The sequence below is a fragment of the Cucumis sativus genome, unplaced genomic scaffold (genome assembly GCF_000004075.3).
Source record: "Cucumis sativus cultivar 9930 unplaced genomic scaffold, Cucumber_9930_V3 scaffold47, whole genome shotgun sequence".
Lineage (NCBI taxonomy): Eukaryota > Viridiplantae > Streptophyta > Magnoliopsida > Cucurbitales > Cucurbitaceae > Cucumis > Cucumis sativus.
In genome coordinates this window covers 265,642-293,634 of record NW_022279551.1, presented here as the reverse complement: position 1 = coordinate 293,634, position 27,993 = coordinate 265,642, and the positions used below count along the sequence as shown (strand labels likewise).

General features: G+C 38.1%; 1 protein-coding gene and 1 long non-coding RNA gene across 2 annotated transcripts; both read left to right on the top strand.

The window, feature by feature from the left end:
- The first annotated feature begins 431 nt into the window (after positions 1 to 431).
- Positions 432 to 4,302, top strand: LOC116405939 (E3 ubiquitin-protein ligase UPL6-like). The gene is made up of 6 exons (XM_031889681.1): positions 432 to 440; positions 2,626 to 2,712; positions 2,836 to 2,976; positions 3,164 to 3,289; positions 3,538 to 3,636; positions 3,981 to 4,302. Exons 1-6 carry the CDS (start codon positions 432 to 434, stop codon positions 4,050 to 4,052), a joined length of 534 nt encoding a protein of 177 aa, XP_031745541.1. The 3' UTR covers positions 4,053 to 4,302.
- A 10,980-nt stretch (positions 4,303 to 15,282) lies between these two features.
- On the top strand, positions 15,283 to 27,421 carry LOC116405945. Its single transcript, XR_004219027.1, has 6 exons — positions 15,283 to 15,491; positions 25,573 to 25,636; positions 25,744 to 25,886; positions 25,990 to 26,152; positions 26,259 to 26,406; positions 27,346 to 27,421. It is a non-coding gene; the product is annotated as an uncharacterized LOC116405945 (long non-coding RNA).
- The last annotated feature ends 572 nt before the right edge of the window (positions 27,422 to 27,993 follow it).

Here is a 27,993-nt window from a genome sequence, read left to right as displayed (position 1 = left end):
CAGCACTATTGCCATAAGCTCCCGTTCATAAACAGCCTTAAACCTATGGGTAATAGGTAAAGCTTGACTGAAAAAGGCCACTGGTCGTTGATTTTGCATTAGGACAGCCCCAATACCCACACCCGAAGCATCAGTTTCCAGCACAAAACTTTGTGAAAAATCAGGAATACCTAGCATCGGGACAGACATCATTGCTGACTTTTAACTGCTGAAATGCGTTCTCGGTCGTCTCATTCCACTTAAAGTTACCTTTTTTTAACAGTTGTGTCAAGGGGGGCAGCACAATAGAACCGTAGTTTGCAACAAATTTCTGATAATACCCCGTTAGCCCCAAAAAACCCACCTAGCTCCTTCACGCGCTTGGGTGCTTGCCATTTAACCATCGCTTCTATTTTTGTTGTATCCGCTGCCACCCCCTCTGAAGAAATAACATGGCCCAAGTATTCAATTTTGTCAACCGCAAATTGGCATTTTTTAAAGTTGGCTACCAGTTGATGAGCTACTGGAGTTTCCAAAACCATTGCCAATTGGTGCAAATGCTCGTCCAAGGACTTGCTGTAAATTAAGATGTCATCAAAGAAAACCAAAACAAACTTGCGTAAATATGGGCGAAGAACATCACTCATGATTGATTGGAATGTTGCCGGAGCGTTTCAACCCAAACAGCATCACAAGGAATTCATAGGGCCCCTCGTGGGTTCGAAACGCTGTTTTGTGAACATCGGCTGCCCGCACCCGAATTTGCTGATAACCTAACTTTAAATCAATTTTGGAGAATATGGTTGCCCCAAATAATTTGTTCTAACAGTTCATCAACAACGCAAAATCAACGCAAAATCACGTTTTGGCCCAAATAATTTGCTGATAACCTAACTTAGACACGTTTTGAGCATGTTTTAGGTCGTTTCGTTATGAGGTTCCTTCTTTTTTCGCATTTAGAAACCGGTGGAAGAAGCCCGTATTCTCATCATCCGAAGAAAGCCAATTGAGTTTACTCTTCTGAATAAATTACGCTCTTCGTTTTGATAAATACTAAGTAATTCCGCTTGCAAAGCAACTCTAGAATTCAACTCTTCTTGATTTAATCCAATCAACTCAGCCACAGAATCATATTTTTCTAATTTTGACATCAAGGATTTCTCTGTTTTTTTTTTACCTTAGCTTGCGCAGCAATATTCCAAGCTTTTACTGCCAATTTAACTGATCTCAACTGCTCATGAAGAATGAAACCAGCCCATCCCTGGAAGTTAGAGTTGCTCACTGTTTCAACAATAATCTGATTAGAATCACTGGACACCAACCAGCTGTTACAAAACCGAAAAGGAGAGGGACCCCAAAGAAAAGAACCAGCCTCCAAGAATAAAGGAAAGTGATCCGAGAAGATGCGTGCTTTTCGAGAAACCCGAGAATTTTCACCCTCCAACTTGGTATGTTTTTCCTCATATTTTCCTCCCATCATCGTCCAATCACTGACATCAACCATGCTGTCAACTCACTTGATGATCCTTCTAGTACTTCTTCCATCGTTGTCTTCCCTTTGATCATTCCTTCAATATATTTCAAACAGTGTTTCTGGTTGCTGTTGTTGCTTCTCAGCCTGTACTCCTAACCTCTCAATACTCTTCGCCAAAGATGACACGTTTTCCTTGATTGTTGGCAAATTATGTAATTCTGCTCGAATGCCGGATATTTCTTGATCTACCATTTCCAACTTTTCCTCAAATTCGCTTTTGAGCCATGATATAGAACTTCACAGATTCGATTTTCTCCGATACCAAAATGATAGAACACCAAATAGTGTGTTCTACTAATTTATTAATCAGCCAAACATGTTCTAACACAGTCTTGAAAACAAAGTACTCGACAATTTGGAAGACAGGAAGCCCTAGAAGAGTGAATATCACGCTTTGGAGAATGCGAAATGGACTATGAACTGTGCAGAAGTTTTGCAAATGAAACCTCCCTTTCTCAGTTTATCTCCTCATGTTTGTCCCTTGTGTTTGCATGCTTTAGAAGATTTACATCATATTTTCTTCTCCTGCCTACATGCAAAGAAGTGTTGGTTTTGGCTTACTTGGCTATCTTCATTTGAATTGGGTTTTCGACTATAGATTTAGGAGAACGCGGTCCAGCTTATTTCATGTCCCATTCTCAAGAAGAAACCAAGATTGATTTGGTTAAATGCAGTAAAGGCCATTTTACCAGAAATTTGGTTTGAACATAATCAACTAACAATTTAACTGATCTCAACTGCTCATGAAGAATGAAACCAGCCCATCCCTGGAAGTTAGAGTTGCTCAACTGTTTCAAGAATAATCTGATTAGAATCACTGGACACCAACCAGCTGTTACAAAACCGAAAAGGAGAGGGACCCCAAAGAAAAGAACCAGCCTCCAAGAATAAAGGAAAGTGATCCGAGAAGATGCGTGCTTTTCGAGAAACCCGAGAATTTTCAAAACAAATATCCCACATCTGATTTATGAAGAATCAGTCTAATAATGATCTTCAAGGAGAATTACCGTCTCTAGACCAAGTGAACCTTCCATTTTGTAATGGAATTTCCATGAGAGAAACCACTATCTGATCGTAATTCTAATTATTTACTTGGCCTTGTTTCTTTGTAGGCAGTGATAGAAAATACCAGAGCAAATGATATACACAAGCGAGTTCCCTTTTTAGTACCGTTTACTAGCAAGGTTAAGATTTTCACTGTAAGCAAGTTATTTTTTTGGTTTCCTTATCCACAATATTGAATTTCTTGGATGACTGTTAGTTATAGAAATATGTAAGATATTTTTTATTTATGGTTACTTTCTCTATAACTCATTTCACAGACACAACTAGCAGCAGCTAGGCAAAGGAATGGATCTCTTGCTGTTTTTGCCAGAAACCGGTTTAGAATTCGACGAAATCATATATTGGAAGATGCTTTCAGTCAGATGAGTGCATTGTCTGAAGTTGATCTTCGAGGATCGGTAATTTCAGACTTCCATGATTTATGAAAAATGAAATTGTTATCTTACTTTTTTCTATCTTTTTCTTTGCCCTCGTGAAAACGACCCCTTCCCTCTTCTGCATCCTATAGTTGCAGAGTTACTTGTAATTGTTTATTAGTTTTTTCTTGTTTGTGTTGGGTCAATTGCTTCACTTTTCTGCATGCAGATACGTGTGTCTTTTGTTAATGAATTTGGAGTTGAGGAGGCAGGAATTGATGGTGGTGGTATTTTTAAAGATGTCATGGAGAACATTACACGGGCAGCCTTTGACGTGCAGTATGGTTTATTTAAGGTTATCACGACATTCCTTATTATTAGCATGGCATGGCTTTGTTAATCCTGTAGTATTATTGGATAACATGAAGCGTGATGAGACAGCCATAGTTGTTTGAAATCGCTTTTCAAAATAAAAATAGTTGTGAGATCACATTTCAATATAAAAATTGGTTGCTTGAAATCTATTTCATAAAATTTCAGTAATATGTGGGTATGTATTGTTCATTTTTTCTAATATAAGTTATTTTCTGCTTGGTAATCCAGCAAATTGCTGACCATTTGCTCTACCCCAATCCTGGTTCGGGAATGATACATGAGCAACATCTCCAGTTTTTCCATTTCCTCGAAGTTCTTTTGGCAAAGGTATGGCCATAATTCCCAATCATACATGGAATTTACTTTGGTTGATTAGTTTTTTCTTTTTCTGGATAAGGATATCCTGGTCTTGGCCTTATCATGGAAGATTCTTATATATCTTTCACCCCATACTTTGGTTGAATTTTGGAACATCAATGAATCGCCTGACATTCATAAATACAATGTCATAATTTGAAATCTGCTGTCTTCCTACATTATGCATGTTTTTCTGTTATTGAAGTTGCTGCCCGGTTGTGCTAAAAGTTCTCAAGCAGTCATGCTAAAAGATCTCAATCACATTAAATGATTTTTGACAGGATGTTGTTGTTGTCTTACCCTTCTTCCTGTAGGTCATGTTTGAAGGAATTCTTGTTGATATACTTTTTGCAACATTCTTCTTGAGCAAGTTAAAACAGAAGTAAGGTTTTTAAAGATTTACTGTCTTACTGTTTTGTATTTTGTGCTGATCCACTAATCGTAGTATTGATGGTCATGACAATGACTAGTTGCAAGTTACTTGAATTTTTAGGGTTCTAAAAATCTTACATTTTATTATGGGTGCACTGCCTACTAATGAGATTGTCAATTGCTAACTTCCAAATGTTGAATTTGGGATTTCCATGCTACATTCACTTTCTTGATCTGCAATTACAGAGCTACTCTATACTGGAATAAAGTCTCATCTGAACTGTACATTGCTTTTGATGCTGTAATTGCAAAGCTAGGAAATCTTTATGTATAATGCCTTTTTTTTTTATCATTTATTAATGAAAATGAGAAGCCTTTTTATAAGCTGGAGATTACAAGAGTTGTTAAACTAACTTGGGGTTGAGTTAGTTTACTTATAACTAACTCAAGATACAAAATTGTTAATTCAAATAACTAATCCTAAACTATAAAAATGGTCATTCAAACACCTCCTCTAGGATAAAACTCAAGAAACATAAAGAAGGGGGATGTTCTACATTAGCTTTTGTCAAGGCTTTAGCCAAAATTTTATTTATCAAATGGTAAGGAAAAATCTGGCAGTGGTAAGATTGGGAGAGTCATTGTAGCCATCTTTAAATTCTCAAAAGCTTCAGCAGCTGCAACAGTCCATTCATATGCTCCTTTCTTCAATAATTGAGTCAAAGGAGCAGCCACACTTCCATAATTCATTACAAATCTTCGATAATATCCTGTCAACCCAAGAAATCCACGAACTTCACGGACATTAGTGGGCACGGGCCATTCTTTGATAGATCTAATTTTCTCGGGATCAACCTCTACACCCTTGCCCGAAATTATATGGCCAAGATACACCCTTGCCCGAGAGTCCATATTTGATTCAACACATACTCAAGCATGTGACAACCTTCTCTTATCGAATTTTATGTTGTTGTTGAATTTAAAGAAATCAAATAATTATCAATCAACTTTTAAAAAATTAAAAATTTGTTTCTAGACATCCATATTCTTACCGATTAAATTCAACTTACATATTCTCTTTTTTACTTAATATCTAAAATTTACATATACTTTAAAATTTATTGGTAGGGAGATGAATCCTTTCTTAGGAACGTTTTGGGGAGCATGGAGGCTGTTTATTTGAGTTGGAAGCCTGCTGCAAAATCTGTTTTGGAGTTTGTTCGATCTGTCCATGATGATACAAATTTGTTATGATCATACTGCATTTTGAAGTTTTGGGGTATTTTTCTTCCATTTCTTTTCTTCTTCCAATTTCTGCTTATCTTTTTATTCTTTCTTCTGTATATTATTTTCTAATGGTCACTTGTTGTGCAATAGCTTTCTTTTAAGTCATTGGCTACTTGTTGTGAAATGGTGTCACTTCTTAGGAACGTTTTGGCGAGCATGGATGCTGTTTATTTTAGTTGGACGCCCACTGCAAAATCTGTTTTGGAGATTGTTCGATCTGTTCGTGATGATACCAATCTGTTATGATCCTATTGCACTTGCAACTTTTAGGGTATTTTTCTTCCATTTCTTTTCTACTTCCAGTTTCATTTTCAATTTCTGCAAATTTTTTAGTTTTTCATATGTATATTGTTTTCCAATGGTCATTTGGTTTCATTTTCAATTTCTGCAAATTTTTTAGTTTTTCATATGTATATTGTTTTCCAATGGTCATTTGTTGTGTGGTGTCTTTCTTGTAAGTCATTGGTTACTTTGTAAAGAGAAACACATTATGCACTATGTCATCGTTCTACTCTTTCTGCAACATTTCCATAAAGAAGCAAGAAAATAGCTAGCAGGCAGATCAAACTTCCTTAAATATTCAATTGGCCATTTCGCCTTTTTGGATTTAACATTCTGCATTTGTGTCGTTACCCTTAAATCTCCTCACATCTCTTTGTTCTTCCAACAATCGTTAAGAAAAATTCCTGTAAACCGAACCCCATGTATTCCCTTTTCTCCTCACTCGCCAGAATTTTGCCCACTCTCCAAACAAAATCATTTCAGCCTTACTTTTGTTCACTACCCATTTCCAAAAATTTCATTTCCCTCTGAAAATCTTTGTCGATGGCCAAACCTGTGGCTGGGAACCGAATGTTCTCGATCATGTCCAGTGCTGAACCTCCCGATGGACGGCAAGGATCAAGGGTTAAGGTTGGTTTTTCTATTTTTGTTGGTTAGAGTTCGTGTTCTGTTTTTTTTTTTACTTTGAGTTAAATCCTTTCTATTTGAAGAAATTAAAGTTATGGGGTGTGATGCATGTTGGCAGGGAGCTGATTCCTTAAAAGTTGGTTAGTGTTCTTGTTCTGTTTTTTTTTTTTACCTTGAGTTAGTTACATTGTTTTTTGTAGGGAGCTGAATCCTTTCTTGGGAACGTTTTGGGGAGCATGGAGGCGGTTTATCTGAGTCGGAAGCCCGCTGCAAAATCTGTTTTGGAGTTTGTTCGATCTGTCCATGATGATACAAATTTGTTATGATCATACTGCATTTTGAAGTTGTGGGGTATTTTTTTTCCATTTCTTTTCTTCTTCCAATTTCCGCTTATCTTTTATTCTTTCTTCTGTTTATTATTTTCTAATGGTCACTTGTTGTGCAATATCTTTCTTTTAAGTCATTGGCTACTTGTTGTGAAATGGTGTCACTTCTTAGGAACGTTTTGGCGAGCATGGATGCTGTTTATTTTAGTTGGACGCCCACTGCAAAATCTGTTTTGGAGTTTGTTCAATCTGTTCGTGATGATACCAATCTGTTATGATCCTATTGCACTTGCAACTTTTAGGGTATTTTTCTTCCATTTCTTTTCTACTTCCAGTTTCATTTTCAATTTCTGCAATTTTTTTAGTTTTTCATATGTATATTGTTTTCCAATGGTCATTTGTTGTGTGGTGTCTTTCTTGTAAGTCATTGGTTACTTTGTAAAGAGAAACACATTATGCACTATGTCATCGTTCTACTCTTTCTGCAACATTTTTGTAAGGATTCAACTTGCTTACTTCACTATTTCTCCCTTACAATGGCCAAAAACAGAGGTAGCCCTCTGCTATCTTTATTTATATATAGCCAAAATGAGTACAGAAAAACATAAAGATTCAAGAAAAACAAGGAATAATGAAGACAAACCTGTTGGAATTTTTTGTCCTAAAACTCGTAGTTTGTAAATCATATTCTATTCAATAAAGTTGTTATTGAGAAATTAAATATTATAATCTTAAATCCAATAAATCAAAGTTCCAAGGCTATTTTTTGAATAAACTTGAACTTTATGTGTAAACATAAACGTGGATCAAGTTCGAGTATATAGCCTAAATAGTCTATAGTATATGAAATAAAGGTTGGGCGCCTTATTTTGAGAGACTATGGATGCGGCCTACTTTGTAGTACAAACGATGTGATCCTAATCGTTCATGTAGAGACATGAAAGTGGGGGCATCCTATGTAAAATGTTTACATAAGACTGAACCATGAATTAGTCATTTTTACGTTATAACACCGTTTACTGTTTAAAACTGACTATCTCAATTATTGATGACCTAGGTAACTTAGTCTTAATCCTGAGTTAACTATGAACTCCTGTTCATACGAGATTATCCTTAGATCTGCATAGGTGAGGGCAGCTCATCAGCGTTGGCCCAATAAGCCTCCCATTTCAGGGGTAAGATCGGGTGGATAGCTGGGAACATAGGGTACAAGATGGAATTCACTCCTACCCGCTTTAGGGTTAGTAGATAGGTTGCTCTCTTAAGCACTGAATCCAAGTCTTGAACAAGGGGCCCCACCCTCTCATTGGCCCGAGAGGGATTAAGTTTATAGGTTGAACCTTAAACCAATTGTTCAATAGTGGATTAGTGGGACTTAAGGAGCAAGATGTAATCTTGGGGGTAAAACGGTATTTTGACCCAGCCAAGGTTACGAGCAACCTGTGAAGGATTAACTTACTGATTATGGTTTTATCAAATGGACACAAATATATCTATAGTGAGGGGAGTGCAACTACGGGACTTTAGTGGAATGACCCGTTAGTTAACGAATGTTGATTAACTCGGTTTAAAAGAGTTTAGCTAGTTAATCTTGAATCGTTGGAGCCCATGATCTATAGGTCCATTAGGTTCCTCTGCTAGCTCATATGGATTAAACTTAGAACAGTGTGATGAAATAAGTCGAATTGTTCGAATAGGGAGAAGAAAGGACAACCGACATATACAGTGATATAATCGTCGGTCTTCTAATTAGAAATAGAGCTTTATGTTTTACATACTATAAGTATGAATGCGGATTCATACTAAGAAGCTCGGAATTGGTCAAAAATAGTAAAAAGTCAAAATGTTGACTTTTGACTTTGAAAAGTCAAACTTTGACCGGCCTTATATTCAAATGTGATTTGAATTTTGGAAAAATGAATGCGGATTCATGCTCGGGAGGTTGGAATTAGTCAAGACGGACAAAATGGTAAAAAGTCAAAATATTGACTTTTGACTTAGAAAAGTCAAAGTTTGACTTTTGACTAGAAAAATCTAATGACCATTTTACCCTTGGACTAAGTTAGTGGGAAAATCCAACATTTTGTTGGATAATCCCACTAACTCTTAGTGGGATATGTGGCTATATGAGATATAGACACCTAGCCCACTAAGTTCCACTAATTGTTAGTGGAATATTAGATGTTGAGATTTGGCAATTGAATTGCATGCATTTTTGCATGTAATTAGGCTATAAATAGAGATGTTTTCAAATGTTGAAGAACTTTTGCCTCTTTTATCATTTTTCATAATCTCAACAAAAGAAAAAAGAAAGCTTCCAATCTCATTTTATCTCCATTACTTTCTACACCAAAATTGGGTCCCACAACCCGGTTCTTTGTCTAGAGGATAACAGTTGAGTACTAGTGGTGGTCTCGGGTAGAATTGGTAAGAAGACATCAAACCTTTTGAAAGCTTCAAAGGTAATACTTCTTAAAACCCTAATTTGATTAGTTTATGGTTACATGTTAATTGTGGCAATTAGGGTAGAAAATCGATTCTTTTTCCGCTGTGCACGACTTAGTTCTATCAAAACCCAGCTTCCTCTAGGGAAAGACTGGATATTCCTCTAGGCTAAGCAGCCGCCAACTTCAGGATAAAAATAAAACCTACCTCCCCTAGACCTAAAAAACCTATTTATATTCCTTCTCTCATCTTTCTCTTATTTCTGTGCCTGGGCCCCACCTGCACGATCTCCTCCTCTTTTTCCTTCCTCATTATTAATTTGTCCAATTACTTTTCTGCCCCTCCTTTGATATGTATGAATAATTGGAGGTCTTACAATACCCCGAGGCTCCAAGTTCACCTTGTCCTCAAGGTGAAACTGAGGGAACTGCTGATTCAATAGGTAAACTGATTCCCACGTTGCTTCACTGTCTGGTAAGTTCTTCCATTTGATCAGCCACTCATTGCCTCCTAGCTCCTTGTTCCACCTTATTCCCAGCACGTTTTCCGGCCACAATTGTAGTTCAAAATCCTCAGTTAGTATAGGCTGTTGTTGCTGGACTACATGTTGTTTTCCCAACTTCAGTTTCAGTTGAGACACGTGAAAGACATTGTGAATGGCGGCCTCGGGCGGTAGTTGCAATCGATAAGCGACCTCTCCTATCTCTTCAATAACCTCATACGGCCCATAAAATTTTGGGGATAGCTTTTCACATTTCTTCCGAGCTAGTGATCTTTGTCGATAGGGTCGTAGTTTCAAATACACTTCATCCCCAATTTTGAATTTGAGCTCCCTGCGGTTTCGGTCTGCCATTTTCTTCATTCTATTTTGAGCTATGCATAGGTTTTCCTTCAGTGCATTGAGTGCTAAATCTCTCTCCTTCAACATGACTTCTACGTCATTGTTAGGAGATTGCTTCCATCCATATGACAGCAGTGGCGGGGGAGTTCTTCCAAAAACAGATTGGTAAGGAGTAGTTTTGGTGGATGCGTGGAAGGTTGTGTTATACCATAATTCCGCCCAAGGGATCAGTTTATCCCATTTCTTCGGTTGTTCATTGCAAAAGCATCTCAAATAGGTCTCTAGGCATCTGTTTACCCTCTCGGTTTGTCCATCGGTTTGGGGATGGAATGCCGTGCTTCTCTTCAAAATGGTGCCCATGGTAGTGAACAACTCCTTCCAGAAATTGCTAAGGAAGATCTTATCACGGTCGGTAATAATGGACTTGGGTATTCCATGTTTGCTGACCACTTTTTCCAAAAAAATTGAAGCCACTTGCTTGGCTGTGTACGGGTGTTTCAGAGGCAAGAAGTAGGAGTACTTACTTAGGCGGTCGACGACTACCATAATCACGTTGTAACCTCCTGCTATTGGCAGCCCTTCAATAAAATCCATGGTCCAATCCTCCAATATCTTGTCGGGGATAGGAATGGGTTGCAGAACTCCCGCAGGCTTTGTAGCTTCGAACTTATTACGTTGACAAGTGTCACATTCTTCTACATATCTCTTGATATCAGCCTTCATTCCTTTCCAAAATAGTTCCCCACTCATTCTTTTATAGGTTCTCAAGAATCCCGAGTGCCCTCCTAATATGGAATCATGGAACGTGTGTAGAAGACTCGGAATGAGGGAGGAATTTCGCGGCAGCACCATCCTTCCTTTATATAGCAGCCTGCCATTGTTCCACTGGTATTTCCCACCTTGATCCACCTCTCCCTTAAGTTCGGCAATAATTTTCTGAAGTTCTTGATCCATTTCAACTTCCTTCGCTATTATCTCTATATCAACTATGCCTGTGGTTGTCATTGTATTTAACTCCACCGAATGGTCCTTCCTTGAGAGAGCATCCGCCACCTTATTCTGCAGACCCGGCTGGTATAAGATCTCAAAGTCATACCCCAAAAGTTTTGTGAGCCACTTTTGGAATTGAGGCTGAACTTCCCTCTGTTCTAACAGAAATTTCAGAGCCTTCTGATCTGAAACAATTGTGAACTTTCTGCCCAGGAGATAATGTCTCCATTTTTGCACCGAAAGGACAACCGCCATCAATTCCCTTTCATAGATCGACTTACCCTGGGCTCTTGGGGACAGTTTCTGGCTGAAGAATGCGATGGGATGACCATTCTGTGATAAAACTGCACCTAAACCTACTCCTGAAGCATCAGTTTCGATTGTGAAGGGCTGAGACCAATCCGGCAATGCTAATACCGGTAAGGTTGTCATTGCTAGCTTCAGCTGGTCAAACGCTATTGTAGCTTCCTCATTCCAATGGAATGCATTTTTCTGAAGTAATTTGGTTAAGGGTGCAGCTATTTCTCCATAGCTTTTCACAAATCTTCTATAATACCCAGTCAGTCCAAGGAATCCCCTCAGCCCAGTTATATCTTTCGGCCGTGGCCAATTTACCATACTGCGAATCTTGTCCTCATCAGCCTCCACTCCTCTGCTGGAAATCAGATGACCCAAATATTGAACTTGGGAATGAGCAATGACACATTTAGACCTATTTGCAAACAATTCATGGTCCCTCAAGATAGCAAAAACCATTCCTAAATGTTTCATGTGCTCATCTATGTCCACACTATAAACTAGAATGTCATAAAAAAAAACCAGGACACACCTTCGAAGGAATGGTTTGAACACCTCGTTCATGAGAGATTGGAAGGTGGCAGGAGCATTCGTAAGGCCGAAAGGCATCACCAAGAACTCATAATGTCCTTCATGCGTGCGGAAAGCTGTTTTCTCCACATCTTCCTCCCTCATCCTAATCTGGTGGTATCCAGATTTAAGGTCTAACTTTGAGAAAACTGTCGCACCATGAAGTTCATCTAAGAGTTCTTCGATCACGGGAATTGGAAATTTATCAGCCACCGTTACTTGATTGAGTTTCCTGTAATCTACACAAAATCTCCACCCTCCATCTTTTTTCTTCACTAAGAGGACCGGGCTCGAATATGGGCTGCGGCTTGGACGAATCACCCCAGCTTGTAACATTTCTAACACCAATTTTTCAATCTCTTCCTTTTGTACATGGCCATACTTATATGGTCTTACATTAATTGGTTTCTGATCGGCCACGGTCAGAATGCGATGGTCTATGGCTCTCCTTGGCGGTAAACCCGTGGGCAACCTAAAGACATCTGCATATTGCTCGAGCAATCGCTGAACCATGGGTAATCCTTCTTCCTTTCCCTTCAATTCAGCTTCTGTTTCCGATTCTCCTTCATAGTTTACTTCATAGTTTTGGAATTCCAAGAGGAATCCTTGGTCCCCGGATTGCCACGTTTTCTCTAAGGTTCTCAATGAACATTCTGACTTCGTTAGAGAAGGGTCACCTTTTAGGATTATTCTTCTACCCTTCATCCAAAACGTCATGGTTAGGGATGGCCAGTGAACCTTCATGGTTCCTGTCGAATCTAGCCATTGCATCCCAAGCACCAAGTCTACCGTTCCTAACTCTACCGCTAGGAAATCTGCTACGATTGTTAACTCTTTTAACTTCACCTTCACCCTCTTGCAAATCCCACTTCCTTCACATTGGTTGCCATTCCCAATGGTAACTCCAAAACGAGTTCCCGGATCGATGCTCAGCTGTAGTTCATCTACCAACACTTGGCTGATGAAGTTATTGGTCGCCCCGCTGTCAATCAGAATAACTACTTCCCTTCCGTTCACATGTCCTTTTAATTTCATCGTCCCCTTTGATGTAACTCCCGTGATCAACCTCAATTCAATAGGGTTATCCATATTCAATTCCAGATGATTCAGTTCTATTACTTCGCTTGCCTCATCCTCTGTATCCTCTTCCCTTTTGTGGTCTTCTTCCTCATTTAGTATAAGGAGCATCAACTCTCTTTTTTCTCTCCCTTTACATCGATGGCCTGGGGCGTACTTTTCATTACATCTGAAACAAAGCCCCTTATCCAGCCTTGCTCTAAATTCCGTATCCGACAGCCGTTTAATTGGGGGATCTTTTTTCTGGTAATCATTTTTCAATGGAATAGTTACCTGCTTCATCACAAACTCTGTCTTTTTACTTTCTGTCTTCTCATTTTTTCCTTGAAATTTGCTGCTGTTCTCATTCCTTTTGGGCTCAACTATATCCAACTCTTCCATCGCCAGTTTTAATGCTATATTCCTATCATTCACCAGCTGAGCTTCCTTCATACATTCCTCTAAAGTTTGAGGGTGTCTGCTGATTACTTCCGCTTGCAGTGAGGGTTCCAGACCCGTTAAAAACGCATCCAGCAGAACACTTTCTGCCATGTCCGGGAGGGGGGCTGAGTATGTAACAAACTTCTTAACGTACTCGCTGTATGAGCCTTCTTGCTTAATACGGATTAATCTTGCCCCCAAGCTCTGCTGTCCTGTATCATTAAAGAAATCAAACATCCTTTCCTTCAAGTCCTCCCAAGATTCCACCCTCTTTCTACGATTACTCCATCTAAACCAGTCTACCTCTTCCTGTCCAAAACTCACGACTGCTACTTTGACCTTCTCAGCTTCCGGTAAGTCATTTATATCAAAAAAATGTTCTGCTCGGTACGCCCAGGATTCAGGGTTCACCCCTGTAAACAGTGGCATTTCTAATTTTTTGTACTTACTTCGGTCTGCGCTGCTTCCACCCGACTCGACTGTGGTTCCGGCCTCTTCCAGTTTTCCCTTCAGTTTCAACCTGATGTCGTCCGTAGTCCCTGCTTCTTCTTTTTTCTTAGCACCATGGTTTTCTCTTAGCTCGTCTGTCATTCGATCCATCGATTTCTTCATTTCCAGCATCATCTCCTTCAGACTCATAATTTCCTTTTCAGTACCTTCTACCCGTTCTTCTATCTGTCTTTGAGCCATCAGACGCGTGATCACCCCCAGTGTGGAGGCTCTGATACCAATATGTAAGGATTCAACTTGCTTACTTCACTATTTCTCCCTTACAATGGCCAAAAACAGAGGTAGCCCTCTGCTATCTTTATTTATATATAGCCAAAATGAGTACAGAAAAACATAAAGATTCAAGAAAAACAAGGAATAATGAAGACAAACCCAGCTTCCTCTAGGGAAAGACTGGATATTCCTCTAGGCTAAGCAGCCGCCAACTTCAGGATAAAAATAAAACCTACCTCCCCTAGACCTAAAAAACCTATTTATATTCCTTCTCTCATCTTTCTCTTATTTCTGTGCCTGGGCCCCACCTGCACGATCTCCTCCTCTTTTTCCTTCCTCATTATTAATTTGTCCAATTACTTTTCTGCCCCTCCTTTGATATGTATGAATAATTGGAGGTCTTACACATTTCCATAAAGAAGCAAGAAAACAGCTAGCAGGCAGATCAAACTTCCTTAAATATTCAATTGGCCATTTTGCCTTTTTGGATTTAACATTCTGCATTTGTGTCGTTACCCTTAAATCTCCTCACAATCTCTTTGTTCTTCCAACAATCATTAAGAAAAATCACTGTAAGCCGAACCCCACGTATTCCCTGTGCTACCAAGTTTACTTCCAATTTCAAGAGTGCCTTGATCCTTTGATTTACTTCCAATTTTTGGAGGCTGGTTTCAGCACAGGTGTGGTTTCCTTTTTATCATCATCACCTGACAATCTTTTCACGTTTTTTCCAGAAATAGATTTAGCTGATCCCTTCTTTCTCTTGACCTCTGATTGTTTTAAAGAACTCCCCCCACTCTTGCTGGTTCCATCACCCTTCCTAACAGACTGCTTCAATGTCTTAGTTTCAAAATCACTTGTAGTGTCATTAGTTTACATTTACATTTACGTTGAAGATATAATATTACATTTACGTCATTAGTTTTTGGATGAATTGGTGATTTAACATGCTCTAGAGTGGATAGTTTAGGAGGTCTGTTAGACCACCATTGTTATTTTACTTATAATAGAAGAAAGGAAAGTAAGGCACGTTAGTAATCAACACAGTTACTTATTCAAAAGGATGACAGTTATCTAAAACAGGAAGTTAAATGGATGAGAGGGAGATGGGAAAGGGCAGGCAGTTTTTAGTAAAAGGAAGGGCCTGCCAGAATTGTTCTGGTTTTAATTGTAGTATTTTGAATTGTGTTTATTTCTGTTTTGGATTAGGAGGGTTTCTTTGCTTGTTGTTTGTAATTTCTCTGTAATTTTCTTTCTATTGCAACTTTAAGTCTCAAATATCAATATAATAGAAACAGTACATAAGTGTTCTATCAAGGTTGTATGTTCAGAAGTGAGTAGATAGTTGGGGAAGTCCTATGTTCAAAAGTGAGTAGTTTAGGAGGGTCCTATGTTCAAAAGTTTGCTGGTGTGTATCTTTGTTGGCTCAACATGTTTTTAATTTATGATTGTTGTTGGTGGAGAGAGCGGAAGATGCCGGGGACAGTTTGGAGAAGATCAAGCGGCAGCTGGCCTCTGGGTCTGGTCGGAATTTGTTGCAGGGTCCCCTTCTAAAGCGATCTGAAACAGTAAACTAACGCATTGCAACTCTTTCTGTCTTTCCTGTTGATTTGAATTGATGGTTACTGCTTAATTGCGCTGCCTTTAGGAATTTGGCAAGCATGGAGGCTGTTTATTTGAGTCGGAAGCCCACTGCAAAATCTGTTTTGGAGTTTGTTCGATCTGTTCATGATGATACAAATTTGTTATGATCATATTGTATTTTGAAGTTTTGGGGTATTTTTCTTCCATTTCTTTTCTGCTTACGTTGTATTCTTTCTTACGTATATTATTTTCTAATGGTCTTGTTGTGCAATGTCTTTCTTTTAAGTCATTGGCTACTTTGTAAAGAGAAAAACAAAGTGAACTATGTCATCGTTCTACTCTTTCTACCCCATTTCCGTAAAGAAGCAAGAAAACAGCTAACAGGCAAATCAATCTACTTAAACATTCAATTGGCCATTTAGTCTTTTGGGATTTAACATTCTGCCATTCTTGTCGTTGCCCTTAAATCTCCTCACAATCTCTTTGTTATTCCAACAATCATTGAAAAAATCCCTAGAATCGGAGCCCCTTTTCTCCACATCGGTCATAATTTTGTCCACTCTCCAAACAAAATCCTTTCAACCTTATTTTTCTTCACTACCCATTTCCAAAATTTTCATTTCCCTTGGAAAATCTTTGTCGATGTCGAAACTTGCGGCTGGGAACCGATAGTTCTCAATCATGTCCAGTGCTGTACCTCCCAATGGACGGCATGGATCAAGGGTTAAGGTGGATTTTTTTGTTATCGTTGGTTAGAATTCTTGTTCTGTTTTAGGACATAAATTCCAACACAAAGAATGTTTAAGTGTTAGCTTTCTCTACTCATAACCTACTCAAATATTAGAAAAAAGGACTTAACGACACAAATTGCATCCAAGTGTCCAGATGCAACACTATAGTGCCAAACAAACCTAACTAGTGTCCAAAATGTGCCTAAGATTTAAAGACAACCAAACGATGCTTAACTGTGAGCTTTTCCAATGCATAAGCTACCAAAAAGTGAGAAAAAAAGGTCTGAACAACCTAAAATCGCAACCAAGTGCCCAAATGCAACTACTATAGTGCCAAATAAACCTAAGTAGTGTCCAAAAGGTGCCTAAGCTTTAAAGAAAACCAAAGAATGCTTAAATGTGAGCTTTCTAGACTCATAACCAACTAAAAAGTTAGAAAAAAGAATTTAACAACCCGGAATGACAACCAAATGCCAAGGTACAACAACTATAGTGCCAAACCAAGGTGCGTAAGCTGTAAAGGAAACAAAAGAATGCTTAAGTGTTAGCTTTCCCGACTCATAACCTAACAAAAGTTAGAAAAAAGGACTTAACAACCCGAAATTGCAACCAAGTGCCAAAGTGCAACAACTATGGTGCCAAAGAAACCTTATTAATGTCCAAAAGGTTCCTAAGGTTTAAAGACAGCAAAAAAAATGCTTAAGTGTGAGATTTTCCAAATCATAACTTTAAAAAATGTGAGAAAAAGGACTTAACGACCTGAAGTGGAAATCAAGTGTCCAAGTGCAACAGCTATAATGCCAAACCAACCTAGGTAGTGTCCAAAAGGTGCCTACGTTGTAAATGCAATCAAAGAATGCTTCAGTGTGAACTTTCTCTACTTATAACCTACCAAAATGTTAGAAAAAAGGACTTAACGACTCGAATTGCAACCAAGTGCCCAAGTGCAACAAATATAGTGCCAAACTAACCTAACTAGTGTCCAAAAGGTGCATAAGGCTTAAAATCAACCAAACAATGCTTAACTGTGAGCTTTTCCAACTCATAAGCTACGAAAAAATGAGAAAAAAATGACTTAACAACCCGAAATGGCAACCAAGTGCCCAAATTCAATAACTATAGTGTCAAACCAACCTAACTACTATCCAAACGGTGTTAAGTTGTAAAGGCAACCATTGAATGCTTAAGTGTGAGCTTTCTTAACTCATAAGCTACCAAAAAATCACAAAAAAGGACTTGATGAACAAAAATTTCAACCAAGTGCGTAAGTTAAACAAATATGCTGTTAAAACAACCTAATTAGTGTCTAAAAGGTGACTAAGGTTTAAAGACAACCAAAGAATGCTTAAGTGTGAGCTTTCCCGACTCATAACCTACCGATAAGTCAGAAAAAATGATTTAACGACTCGAAATGGCAAGCATGTGCCCAAGAGCAACAAATAAAATGTCAAACATACCTAAGTAGTATCCAAAAGTTGCGTAAGCTATAAACGCAACCAAATAATATTTAAGTGTGAGCTTTCTCGACTCATAACAAACAAAAATGTAAAAAAAAAAAGACTTAACGACCCCAATTGGCAACCAAGTGCCTAAGTGAAACAACTATAGTGCGAAACATACCTAAGTAGTGTCCAAAAAGTGCCTAAGCTGTAAATGCAACCCAAGAACTTGTAAGTGTGAGCTTTGTCGACTCATATCCTACCAAAATATCTGAAAAAATAACTTAACGACCCGAAATGGCAACCAAGTGCGCATGTGCAATAATTATAGTGCCAAACAAACCTAAGTAGTTTAAAAAACGTGCCTATTATATAAACACAACCAAAGAATGCTTAAGTGTGAGCTTTCTCAACTCAAAATCTACCAAAATGTCAGAAAAAAGGACTTAACGACCCAAAATGAAAATAAGTGCACAAAAGCAACAACTATAGTGCCAGACCAACCCAAGTAGTGTCCAAAAGGTGCCTAAGGTTTAAAGACAAACCAAGAATGTTTAACTGTGAGCATTCCTGATATGGATCAAGAAATCATGATTGAATCAAATGAAGAAGTTGAGTAGATGCAATGCTTGGAAGTTGAAGAGTTATTTTGGGCAACTCAAAAGTCATAAATTTAAATGTTTAAGAAATAATGTTTATGTGTTTTTAGTTATTATGTTAGTTGAAAGGTTATCAAATTAAATGTTTTGACCTTTCATTTCATATTTTAATTAGTATAAATAGGGTTGTAATTTTTCCACATTTAAAAAGAAGAATTTGGGATGAAAGAAATCTGAAAATTCTAGAATGTAGAATTTTGTTCTTGTCTGTTGTGATAGAATGCACAAACATTTGAAGCATTCAAGTGAGAATTGATCTACCTTACTTGTGGAGTGTTTTGAAGATTAAGGATTGATGGGAGTTTCTAATTTTGTTCGATCCTTGGTTTCTTAGATCATCTAAGCAATTTGTATGTAGCCTATCTTAGGGGTTGAAATCAAATTGGTTTTGCGGCTAGTGGGGTTGTGTTCTTTGAGTCTTGTTGTTTAACATGATTCTTAGATCCAATGCCTAGGGGTTTCTTATCAATTTCCAACACATAACCTACCAAAAAGTGACCAAAAAGGACTTAAGGACCTTAAATGGAAACCAAGTGTGCAAGTGCATCAACTATAGTGCCAACCAACCTATGTAGTGTCCAAGAGGTGCTTAGGCTGTAAAGACTATCAAACAATGCTTAAGTGTGAGCTTTCTTAACTCATAAACTACCAAAAATTGAAAAACAAAGAAGGAATTAACGACCAAAAATGGTAAATAAGACAAGAACTATAGTGCTAAACCAACCTAAGTGGTGTGCAAAAGGCGTCTATAGTGCAAATCATGTCATTTTAATTGATCAATTCATAAGTTAGTCCTAGAAGTTTTATGGTATAGTGCTTGATTTGGCAATGCATAGGTAAAGAAACCATAGTGACTAAAGTTCACAAATCAAATGTATAGTATTGTGTTTGAAATGACTTTATAAGTGAATAAAAACACTAGGAAAAAGAAATTGAGTCATATAAGGGATCATCTAGCAAACAGGTTTTTGTCAAGTTCCAAATGTAGTAACACTACAACAAAAATTATCTACTACGACAGTTGTTTATATCACAAAATGGAGGGAGGAAAAAAAATTATCACAAAAGGAAAAAAAACGCGCGGGAAAAGGCGAAACTTTTCGGATAATACTTTTCGCGACAGTTATTTGACGTCATAGTATTGTAATTGAAAAAAAATTTAGAGGCCTAGAACCACAAATGAAAGTCACGAATGAACCATCATCATTCTTCTTAAATCGCCACTAATCTTAAAAGTGCAAGCATTGTATATATGTTTAATTTTTAAAATAAAAAGAAAACAGTTCTAAAAAAGAAAATGGTTATCAATTCCTATCTGATGAGTTGTGGTAAAAATTATATCAATAAAATGAACAAGAAAAAAAGAAGTGTAAGGAAGGAAAAGTTGAATACCGTAGAACCCAACGAATTTTGACCTAATCGGCTTAACTCTCCTACATTCTACAGGCTATTGTTGCTTCGGCCGTGAGTGAATATTTTCCTACGCAAGTTCTGATATCGAAGGAACCCAACGCATTCTGACCTAATTGGCTTAACTCTTCTACTTTCAACTAGCTATTGTTGCTTCGGCCAAGAGTGAAGAGTTACCTATACAACTATCGATCCCGAAGGAACCCGACGCATTCTGACCTAACCACTTTAACTCTCCTACTTTCTACAGAAATTGATGCTTTGGCCAAGAGTAAAAAGTTCCCTATGTGAATTCTGATACGTAAAGAACTTGATACATTCCAACCTAACCAGCTTAACTCTCCTACTTTCTACCGGTTATTGTTGCTTCAGCCAAGAGTGAAGAGTTCTCTACGCAAGCTTTGATTCTGAAGGAACCTGACGTATTCTGACCTAACTAGCTTAACTATCCAACTTTCTACAGGCTATTGTTGCTTCAACCAAGAGTGAAGAGTTCCTTATGCAATTTAGGAACCCGATGCATTCTGACCTAACCGGCTTGACTTTCCTACTTTCTACGGCCTATTGTGGCTTCGGCGAAGTGAAAAGTTCTTTACGCAAGTTCTGAACTCAAAGGAACCCGATGGATTTTGACCTAACCCGCTTAACTCTCCTACTTTCTACCGGCTATAGTTACTACAACCAAAAGTGAAAAGTTCCCTACGCAAGTTTTGATCCCGTAGGAACCCGATGCATTGCGACCTAATCAACTTATCTCTCTAACTTTCTATGGGCTGTTATTGCTTCATCCAAGAGTGAAGAGTACCTAATGCACGTTCATGTCTCGAAGGAACCCGATGCACTCTGACCTAATCGATTTAACTCTCCTACTTTCTATGGGTTATTATGGCTTCGACAAAGATTGAAGAGTTCTCCACACAAGTTCTGATCTCGAAGGAACCCAACACATTCTGAACTAACCAGCTTAACTCTCCTACATGCTACGGGTTATTATGGCTTCGACCAAAGAGTGAAAAGTTCTCTACGCTAGTTTTGATCACGAAGGAACCCGATGCATTTTTGCCTAACCGACTTAACTCTCGTACTTTCTATGGGGTATTGTGGCTTTAGCCGAGAGTGAAGAGTTCCCGATAAAAGTTCTGATTCGGAAGGAACCTGACACACTTTGAGCTTTTCGGCTTAACTCTCCTACATTTTACGGCTTAACTGTAGGTTCAGCCGAGAGTGAAGAGTTCACGAACAAGTTCTGATTCTAAAAGAACCCGATTCATTTTAATCAAACCAGCTTAACTCTTTTACTTTCTACGGGCTATTGTGGCTTCGGCCGAGAGTGAAGAGTTCCTCACACAAGTTCTAATCCCAAAGCAACTCGACGCATTCTAACCTAATCGGCTTAACTCTCCTACTTTCTACATGTTATTGTTGCTTCGACCATAAGTGAAGATTTCATTATGAAAGTTTTGATCCGGACGGAACCCTACGCACTCTGAGCTATCCGACTTAATTCTCCTACATTCTACAGGCTATTGTTGCTTGGTCGAGAGTGAAGAGTTCACCAACAAGTTCTGATCACGAAGGAACCAGACGCATTCTAACCTGATCGGCTTAACTCTCTTACTTTTTATGGGCTATTGTGGCTTCGGCCGTGAGTGAAGAGTTCCGGACACAAGTTCTGATCTCAAAGGAACTCTATACATTCTGACCTAATATGCTTAACTCTTCTACTTTTTATGGGCTATTGTTGCTTCGACCATGAGTGAAGATTTTCCTACGCAAGTTCTAATATCGAAAGAACCGAATGCATTTTGACCGAACTAGCTTAACTCTTCTACTTCCAACGACCTATTGTTGCCTCGACCAAGAGTTAAGAGTTCTATATGCAAGTTCTTATTCTGAAGGAACCCGATGCATTCTGACCCAACCGTCTTAACTCCCCTACTTTCTACGGGCTATTGTGGCTTCGACCAAGAGTGAAGAGTTCTCTAAGCAAGTTCTGATCCTAAAGGAACCCGACGCATTCTGACCTAACCGATTTAACTCTCCTACTTTCTACGGGCTATTGTGGGTTTAGTCGAGAGTGAAGAGTTGTTGATGAAAGTACTGATCTCGAGGGAACTAGATGCATTTTAACCTATTCGGCTTAACTCTCCTACTTTCTATGGTCTATTGTGGCTTCAACCGAGGGTGAAAAGTTCCCAACACAAGTTCTGATCTGGAAGGAACCCGACGCATTTTAACCTATTTTGCTTAGCTCTCATACTTTCTATGGGCTATTGTGGCTTCAGCTAAGAGGGAAGAGTTCCTGACACAAGTTATGATACCAAAGGAACTCGATGCATTCTAACCTAACCAGCTTAACTCTATTACTTTCTACGAGCTATTATTGCTTTCACCATGAGTGAAGATTTTCCTATGCAAGTTCTGATATCGAAAGAACCAAATGCATTCTGACCCAACTGGCTTAACTTTTCTACTTCCAACGAGCTATTGTTGCTTCGGCCAATAGTAAAGAGTTCCCTACGAAAATTCTGATTTCAAAGGAACTCGATGCATTCTGACCTAACCGTCTTAATTCTCTTACTTTCTACAGGCTATTTTTGCTTCCACCAAGAGTTAAGAGTTCCCTACGAAAGTATTGGTCCCGATGGAACCCAATGAATTATGATTTAACCACTTTAACTCTCCTACTTTCTATAGTATTGCTTCGGCCAAGAGGGAAGAGTTCCCTATGGAAATTCTGATATTGAAGGAACCTGACACATTTTGACCTAACCAGCTTAACTCTCCTACTTTCTACAAGTTATTGTTGCTTCGGCCAAGAAAGCATTCCCTACGCAAATTTTGATCCTGAAGGAACCCGACGCATTCCGACCTAACCGGCTTAACTCTCAACCTTTTTATGGGCTATTGTTGCTTCGACCAAGAGTTAAGAGTTCCCTATGCAAGTTCTAATATCGAAGGAACCAAATGCATTTTGACCTAACTGGCTTAACTCTCCTACTTTCTACAGGCTATTGTGGCTTTAGCCGAGAGTGAAGAGTTCCATGAAATTTCTGGTCAGGAAGGAACCCGATGCATTTTAACATATTCGGCTTAACTCTCCTACTTTCTATGGGCTATTGTGGCTTCAACTGAGAGTGAAGAGTTCCTGACACAAGTTCTGATCCCAAAGGAACTCGATGCAGTCTGACCTATCCGAGTTAATTCTCCTACTTCCTACGGGCTATTGTTGCGTCGACCATAAGTGAAGATTTCCCTACGCAAGTTCTTATATTGAAAGATCTAAACGCATTCTCACCTAACTGGCTTAACTCTTTTACTTCCAACGGGTTATTGAAGCTTCAACCAAGAGTGAAGAGTTCCCTACGAAAATTTTGATCCTGAAGGAAATCGACGCATTTCTGACCTAATTGGCTTAACTATCCGACTTTGTACAGGCTCTTTTTGCTTCAGCCAAGAGTTAAGGGTTCCTTACGCAAGTATGGATCCCGAAGGAACCCGACACATTCTGATCTAACCGCTTTAACTCTCCTACTTTCTATATGAAATTATTTCTTTGGCCAGGAGGGAAGAGTTCCCTACGAAAATTTTGATACGAAGTGAACCCGACGCATTCCGACCTAACCAGCTTAACTCTCCTACTTTCTACGGGCTATTGTTGCTTCAGCCAAAAGTGAAGAGTTCCCTAAGCAAATTTTGATTCCGAAGAAACCGATGCATACCGACCTAACCGGCTTAACTCCCCGACTTTCTATGCGTTATTGTTGCTTTGACTAAGAGTTAAGAGTTTCCTACGCAAGTTCTGATTCTCGAGGAACCCGATGCATTCTAACATAAATGGCTTAACTCCCGTACTTTCTACGGGCTATTGTGGCTTCGGCCGAGAGTGAAGAGTTGTCGAAGAAGTTATGATCCCAAAGAACCCGATGCATTTTAACCTAACCGGCTTAATTCTCCTACTTTCTACGAGCTATTGTGGCTTCAATCGAGAGTGAAGAGTTCCCGACACAAGTTCTGATCCCAAAGAAAGCCGACACATTCTGACCTAACCAGCTTAACTCTCCTACTTTCTACAGGTTATTGTTGCTTCGACCATGAGTGAAGATTTCCCTGTGCAAGTTCGGATATCTAAAGAACCAAACATGCATTCTGACCTAACTGGCTTAACTCTTCTACTTTCAACCGGCCATTGTTGCTTCGACCAAGAGTGAAGAGTTCCCTACGAAAATTTTGAACCCGAAGGAACTCGACACATTCTAAACTAATTGGCTTAAATCTTCGACTTTCTACGGGCTATTTTTGCTTCCACCAAGAGTTAAGAGTTCCCTACGCAAGTATTGATCCCGAAGGAACCCATCGCATTATGATCTAATCGCTTCAACTCACCTTCTTTCTACAGGAAATTGTTGCTTTCACCAAGAGTGAAGAGTTCCCTACGCAAATACTAATACGGAAGGAACCCGACGCATTTTGACCTGACCAACTTATCTTTCCTACTTTCTACAAGTTATTGTGGCTTCGGTCGAGAGTGAAGAGTTTCCTACGAAAGTTTGATCCTGAAAGAACCCAATGCATTATGACTTAATAGGCTTACCTCTCCTACTTTCTACCAGCTATTGTAGCTTCGACCGTGAGTGAAGAGTTCTGATGCAAGTTTTGATCCCAAACGAACCCGACGCATTCTAACCTAACAAGCTTAACTCTCCTACTTTCTACGGGCTATTGTAGCTTCAGGCAAGAGTGAAAAGTTCTCTACTTTCTATGGGCTTTTTATTATAAGTGTAAAGAAATAGGTGTATGAATTGGATTGATGAACATATTTTTGAATTTTTTTTAAGCTTAAAAGGATATTTATGGAACTTTCAATAATTCATCAATATTTTTTAAACAGAACTTTTCAATAGTTGATGATTATTTTTTAAACAAAACTTTAGCGACTTTCATCTAAAACCAAAGACAATGGTATTTTTGAACCGTTTTCGAAAGTTTAAGGGCATCTTTCAACTTTTAAAAGGAGACTTTTTTGACACAAACCACTAGGGGTATTCTAACACTGACAACACTAACAACCCAGACTACCCATCCCAAATTTCGAGTATTATTACAAAATATGTTTTTTAACTTATGGATATGTTGAATTTTGATATTATGAAATTTTAGTAATTGATATGTGTGGTAAAAAAATTTAAGTGTTTAAGTTAATCAAGAATACACTCCATTTACAAGGAGTACAAGGAGTCCAAGTAGATATTAGTTGTGTTTGAAAAATTATGAAAAAAATGTCCTATTTTAAAAAAAAGTACAATCAAGTGAAATGTTACATAAACTTCACAACATAGTTAATAAGATAACACAATATTACAAGATTTTGTTTACACGTATACATACATATACTAGTGGTTAAAGTAAGATTAGATTTGAATGTATATTTAAACGAAAGTTATGCCATTCAACTAGAGTAATAAAATAACTAAAGAGCTCAATAAATTACAACAAATGTGATGGTACTTTGACACCAGAAGCTCAACCATTTGAAGGAAAGTTCCAAACAATGGATAAAAGGAAGCATACTAAAACACAAGTAAAACAAGAGGATTATTTTTATTGTCTTCCATTATCTGAGAGTGGAATGCAAACAAAGCAATGCAAAAGCACCATTCAAGACATCTGACTGATTTATACAAAGTGTAAATAAGACACCAATACAATGCTGAACATTCTCCAAAACAAGATGCAACATACACATCATTCATTTGGCTATTCAACGGGAATATGTCACGTTTTTTGCCATAATTATTCTTGTTTCATGTTTGCCCACGATGGCAGGACAAGACTTTTAGGTAAAGCAAATCCTGGTTTTCCAATGTCAAAAGGCCTTGGCCGCTTGCAGGTAATACTTAGTTTTCCATTTTTAACCTTAAGGTTGCACTTTATGTTTAAATTGTCCATCCGAACATCTTTTTTTTTTCTTTTTCTTCTTTCCTTCGGGTAATAAAGAATAGTGACCTTGAAGAATTAAGAGAATTGGGGTCCGGCACCTTTGGCACTTTTTACCATGGAAAATGGAGGGGACTGATGTTGCTATAAAACGAATCAATGAGAGGTGTTTTGCTGGGAAACCTTCTAAACAAGATCGCAAGGTTGTTCATTTTAAGCAACTGGCTTTTCTTTTCTTTTGTTATTCGTGTATTTTTCTTTTTGTTCCTTGACTCAAGTCCTTTTTGTTGTTTTATATTGTACCAGTGAGAAGATTTTTAGAATGAAGCAATTAAGTTTGCTGATTTGCACCACCCAAATGTGGTACTTTTTATGGTGTCGTGCTTGATGGGCCTGGGAGATCTGTGGCCACAGTAACAGAATATATGGCCAATGGTTCGCTCAAAAATGCTTTGTTGAAGAATGAAAAGTAACAATTGTTCTCATTTTTCATACGTTTAATTTAATTTGTTAGAAGTTAGTTGCAGTATAATGTATCTTCACCCTTAGATTAAGCATAAATACAATTGATGCAGGAGTCTTGAAAAGTGGAAGCGCCTCTTGATTGCTATGGATGCGGCTTTTAGAATGGAACACCTGCACAGAAAGAATATTGTGCACTTTGATTTTGAAAGTGATAATCTACTGGTCAATCTTCGAGATCCTCATCACTCAATATGCAAGGTTTGTGTATTACTGATAATAGCAGAATCATCATTGTAGTGCATTCCATTTAGTTAAACTCTTGATTTGATTTTTAAACAAAACAGGATGATAACCAATTTTTATAGTTATTGTTGTAATTAACACAATTAATTGTCAAATAAAAAATGTATTTGACTATTAACATTTTTTTGTTTGACTAATTATAGTATGTTTTAAGAAGAAAATAAGCTTGGCTTGTCTTAGATATACGGGATAAAGTAATGTTTTTAACTAACAAATGCCTTAAACCAGCAATGGTCTCAATCTCCTCCCAAGACCTCTCAAAACCCTTACTCTCTAATCAAATGTTCCATTAAAAAAAATATAGTGAGATATTTCACAACCTTGATCGCATAAGACAACAATCTCTATTTCAAACCAAACTAACTCTAAAGGGCTCGACAAAAGTTGAAAATCAAGGTAGCAAACTGCGATCTCTAAAGGATACGATGTGATCTAAAGGAATGCTCCTGTGCTATAAATGCATGGGTGCAGTCCAAACACAAAGGAAGATTGTCCCTATATATAATAACTTTTTATAGGAAGTATTTTTGAAGTGTTAACTCATCTATTTCCAACGGGCTATTCCTACTTCGACCAAGAGTGAAGAGTTCCTTACGAAAATTCTGATTCCGAAGGAACTCGACGCATTTTGACCTAACCGACTTAACTTTTTGAGTTTCTACATGTTATTTTTGCTTCCTCCAAGAGTTAAGAGTTTCCTACGCAAGTATTGATTCTGAAGGAACCCGACGCATTCTTATCTAACTGGTTTAACTCTTCTACTTTCTATTGGAAATTGTTGCTTCAACCAAGAGGGAAGAGTTTCCTACGCAAATTCTGATACCGAAGGAACCCGATGCATTCTGATCTAACCAGCTTTACTCTTCTACTTTCTACATGCTATTGTTGCTTCAGCCAAGAGTGAAGATTTCCCTACGCAACTTTTGATCCTGAACGAACCCGACGCATTCGGAGGTAGGGAGCTGATTCCTAAGAAGTTGGTTAGTGTTCTTGTTCTGATTTTTTTACCTTCAGTTAACTACGTTGTTTCTGAAGAAATTAAAGTTATGGGATGTGATGCATGTTGGTAGGGAGCTGAATCCTTTCTTAGGAACGTTTTGGTGAGCATGGAGGCTGTTTATTTGAGTCGGAAGCCCACTGCAAAATCTGTTTTGGAGTTTGGTCGATCTGTTCATGATGATACAAATTTGTTATGATCATATTGCATTTTGAAGTTTTGGGGTATTTTTCTTCCATTTCTTTTCTACTTCCAATTTCATTTTCAATTTCTGCTTATTTTTTATTCTTTCTTATGTATATTATTTTCTAATGGTCACAAGTTGTGCAATGTCTTTCTTTTAAGTCATTGGCTACTTTGTAAAGAGAAAAACAAAGTTAACTATATCATCATTCTACTCTTTCTACCCCATTTCCATAAGTCATTGGCTACTTTGTTTTCTAATGGTCATTTGTGGTGCAATGTCTTTGATTTAAGTCAATGGTTATTTTGTACGTAAAGAAACAAAGTGAACTATGTCATCGTTCTACTCTTTCTACAACATT